Raw genomic sequence first — 4479 nt, forward strand, 5'->3', positions numbered from 1 at the left:
AACGGGCACGTGTCCAACGCGGCCGCGGCCACCATATTTTAACACACAACCCCTATCACACCAAGCAATAACACCTGTCTTAGACGGCCACCTTAGTGACTCCATTACGTTTTGTATTAAATTGTGCATTGGCCCCTGGCGTTGTGGGCGAGCCGTCATTATCCAATCACTTGTTGTTGTTAGGTAGGCCTACTCCCTCCAACCGATCATGTTGCTTAGGCCCCTCCCACTGTTGACCAATATCTACCAATTTTCAGCTGCTGGAGAGGTAAGCGTGTGATCCCTCATAACCCGTAAGCCCCGCCCAAAACTCATATATGCGAATCGTAAGTGAGATGAGTGGTCACTGGACCCGGTCTGTAACAAAGTAACAAAGGACGTCAACATGAACTTGTCACAGAAGCGTCGCTCGTTCTCCGAGTGGTGGCGACCCGTGTGTTTGTTTTAATACAGCACTCGGTCCTCCTCGTCTGATACATTTCGTTTTATTGTCACCCTTGCGCAAAATCAGCAACACAATAGAAATAGCAAACAATACAAATCAACAACAACCACAAAAACAACAATCAATGGGACTTCAGATGGGTTTGTTTTCTTCATCTTGATCAGTCCTGCCTAAGACGGCCACCTGTCCTATACGCATAATACGGCCACTTTTCTCCTTGACAATGGGTGGCCGTCTTACACAGGTTTGACTGTATTTAACAGTACATTTAGTACGTTGTATTTTATCAGTAATATCAACATTTAAATTTAACCTGTTGTAGTTACTCTCAGTATATTTACTATGAGCATGGCTCTAATCTTTCCTGCCTTTTGAATTTTTAGCCACCCATGGTTCTGTTATATTCATGTGTTCTATTTGTCGCTTACGTCCGACTATACTCTTACCTCGCTCAGAAGCGAGGCCGGCGAAAACGATATTTGCCCACTGATGTTATACAGTGAGAATTTTACCAAGGATGTGACTGCTGGTTTAGCGAGAGGCACTCGTCTGACGGAATCTGGACCCAAAATACTACCCCCCTCCCTCTCCTCTTTTCCATACTCACCCCAGCCAGACATCATTTCACTAAGTTCACTGTTATTAGCATTTGGTAAAGTTCCCAACTTAACTCTTTAAACCCTGAGTTTTGTCCACTGTTTCCCGCTGTTTTTTTCTAGTCACCTAAACCTGGTGCACTGTGTATCATTATAACCCCAAAGGCTTGCCTCAAACTTCTACATTGCGAAAACAAAGGCTAAGTCATTACTAAATAACTTGGATTGGGAATAGTACGAAGAACAAGAAGAAACTAGCACTTAATGAAACGCAACAGTTGTCACTTGTATCGGACGCTCCCAGCGCCTGATGGGGAACAGGGTTATTACCGCCGGACACTCAGCGTCCGATGGAGTTTCATGAGTTAAAATGTTACGAGTAGTGTGACAAAGATCATTTAATTATAATGACAATATGTTGTATGCTAGCTTTGCTCAGTGCGTGCACGTCAAGTATGCTGTATTGTATCTGATCCTAGACTTGATTTGCTAAATGGTACGGCATCATATAATGTTTCTTATTTGAGCTCTCTATCATTTTGTGGGCGTATTACATATGTAACAATATTTTAAGGCTCTGAATAGCTTATTTAGTGTGTGTGTGTTTGCGTGCATGTGTGTGTGTGTGCGTGTGTGTGTATGGGAGGAGATAGTGAAAATGTAGGTGTGTATATATATATATATATATATATATATATATATGTATATATATCACTAGCTGGGCCCCCTTTCGATGAAAGGGATGATCGGTACATTAACATCAACTGAAAGTCATTGGCCTACTAGATCTACCTCGACATTTGCGAGTGCGAGGGGTTCCAACTTCCAACTGCAGAACGTTGTTTTCTTTTCGGCATGATCAGGCGCCATCTAGATCTAGATCTAGATTCTAATCTAAGACCTGATGACGTTGTTCCCGGTAGCAAGAAAAAGAATTTGACAAAGGAGTCCAGAAAAAGCGGTGATGGGCATCAAACGAAAGGATCACAGTCGAATTTAGCACCAAGTAAAAAAAGCGAACATGAGGCTAGATCTATACGGGTTGTACACCTAAAATAGTGTTCAGTATTGCGCGACAATGCGCGACAGTATCGAATGGAAGTACGACTTGAAATAAACAAACCTGGGGGATTTTCTAAAATTACAGAGACAGAAGCGTCGGCACAAAAGAGATGGGCGAAATAAAGAAATTTAGCTTTTTGCAGCAAAACTGTGGCAAGACTGATAAAACGAAGGGCGTCATGATCATGATCTGGAGAATATTTAAAGAATCTTTTGGCAAAATCCGCATGTGGATCGATGCAGCCATTAAAAAGCCTTTAGAATAGCAAAATTTGACCACCACAAATAGATTATAATAGAAATAGAGAGTATATGTGTCTGTGTGGCGAGGGGGAGGGGGTCCAATGTGAGTCAAGAAATCAAACAAGAGCTGTTTGATATTTTTTGCGGGATCTCAGTCAAATCTGGGGGCAACATGCTTTGACATGTGACGTAGAATGACTTAAAAATTTGCTGCCGCAAAATTTTTTAAATAATTATGGCTGCTAAAAACTGATTTCATTTCGGAATCAGCTATCGAAATAAACAAAAGAGTTTGTGGGGAAGCTGATTTGATGCGATATTATGTCAACTTTAGTAATATTATTTTATAATGGATTGTTGTGAGGTGAAGTTGTGTATCAAGGTCATTTGGTGTGTGGCGCATCTGCAGTCAAGTCAAAGCTTCTACACCATGGCCACCCTTTTCTAAAGACACTGTTCTGCTATTTATTAAAATGTACAGGTCCATCGAATGTCTGTGGAAAATAAAAAATCCAAAGACTGCAGTAATAAATCATAAAGAAATAGGGCATACGATGAACTTTTGTTGGTTTTTTTTTTCAAAAAATTTTATCAACATTGCAATGAAAGACTTAATGTGATTAGAAAAATAAAGAAAAAACGAAAAAAGCCGGAGATTTTTTTTTTTAGCTATCTGGGGCTTGATTGATGATGTCTACCTCTGCAAGGTTTGTGTTGGTGAATATTATTTTGTCTTTTGTTCAAATGAGCATTTTAAAATAAATTTTACTAAGCAGCTGCACGTAGAGTGCAAACAAATCGCTATTGTCGCAAAGAGACATGGCGGCTTATGACGAGGAATCTCCCTAGCGAAAGAAAACTGGACGTTGTGTGTAGTCAGGGCATTGGTCTGATTACTTTTGACTTGCAAACTGTTCACTTTTTGATATTGGCAGAATTTGAATATAAAAATGCTTTTGAAGTTCTATAATTCAGGAAAGAACATTGAGGTTGGGAATAGCTCAGAAAATTCGGGTGAAAATTTCAGATAGCTTACAGAAAACAGCGTGACATTTTTAAAAAATCTGCTGTTTTTCAACCCCTGGCTTTTTTCATACAATCTGAACCCTGGGGCTGCCTCTCACTCACGTGTGAATGGATGAACTACGGACAGGTGATGTCCTGACTTCTACTTTATATTGAACAGTTTGGTTGGAACAGGATGAGACTGAGAGCTGGGCTAAGAGAAGAGGGTGTGCCCCCGAAAAAAACATACTTTGCACTTTCAGTTTGGCAAATATATATATTTTTTTTCATATTATAACATGTGTCAATGTTTCTTTCCCAATCTGTCAACAGCAGCAAAAAGGGAAATAAACAGAGGAAGCTTTCAGCATGAACTATTTATACAGACATGTGGAAGAACTGTACCTATTGATGTTGTCATGGTTGAAGGCATGGTAAGTTTTAAAACTTCTTTTTTGTAGTTTTATGGTAATGATAGCATACCATTTAAGTCAGCATTCTTCAAGGGCTTCTAATTGGCTTGGGTGATAGAGAGCTGAGAGGGAGAACAATCAATATCAAACGTGTTCAAGATGGAATCACAAGGGAGCCAGAAAAAAAAAAAATTCCGACCGAGACATTTTTTGTCTCAGACAGGGAAATTGGAGGGGGGGGGGGTTCAAGGGTCACCTGTCAGGTTGGCAAGCAGTGGTCACATCTTCTCACCTCCCAAATGCTATCCTAGCCCCTCTGATAATGGCATGGGTCAGTCTTTCTTATCCATTGCCAACAGTGGGTGCATCTCATACATGTATGACTTGGTTTGACAAATAAAAAGCAAAAATGAGATTGAACATCTCTCTTGTTTCCACCCTTAACCCCTCCATTGATGTAGTAAGCGAAAACAACCAATGCCACCCTCCCCTTGCAAGTAATGATAATTCAAAGAACTTCTTTCTTGGCTGGCCACATGAACAGGGTGGCAGGCAGTGGTCAAATTGATTTCATACTTCTAGCTACCCAGGAAAGTTTCTGTGCTGGAGCGCCATCCCAACACTTTTACAAGATATGGGGAGAATTCACACCCTGATTATCTCATCTGCCCTGCTGAGGGCTCGCATGGTTAATAGATACTCCCAAACTGCCCCC

At 40.7% G+C, this 4479-nt stretch overlaps 1 protein-coding gene across 4 annotated transcripts in view; it reads left to right on the forward strand.

Moving 5' to 3' along the window:
- The window catches only part of LOC101856165 (transmembrane protein 201), a 47869-nt gene that overhangs the window by 6610 nt on the left and 36780 nt on the right, over window positions 1-4479 (forward strand). For all 4 annotated transcript variants that reach the window (XM_005093953.3, XM_005093955.3, XM_005093954.3 and 1 more), the window contains one exon: window positions 3685-3785. In XM_005093953.3, the coding sequence (XP_005094010.1) occupies window positions 3721-3785 (65 nt within the window). In that variant the 5' untranslated portion in view covers window positions 3685-3720. Of the gene's footprint in view, window positions 1-3684; window positions 3786-4479 lie in introns of those variants that run through there.

This window comes from Aplysia californica, unplaced genomic scaffold (assembly GCF_000002075.1).
Source record: "Aplysia californica isolate F4 #8 unplaced genomic scaffold, AplCal3.0 scaffold00073, whole genome shotgun sequence".
In the NCBI taxonomy this organism is placed as follows: Eukaryota; Metazoa; Mollusca; class Gastropoda; order Aplysiida; family Aplysiidae; genus Aplysia; species Aplysia californica.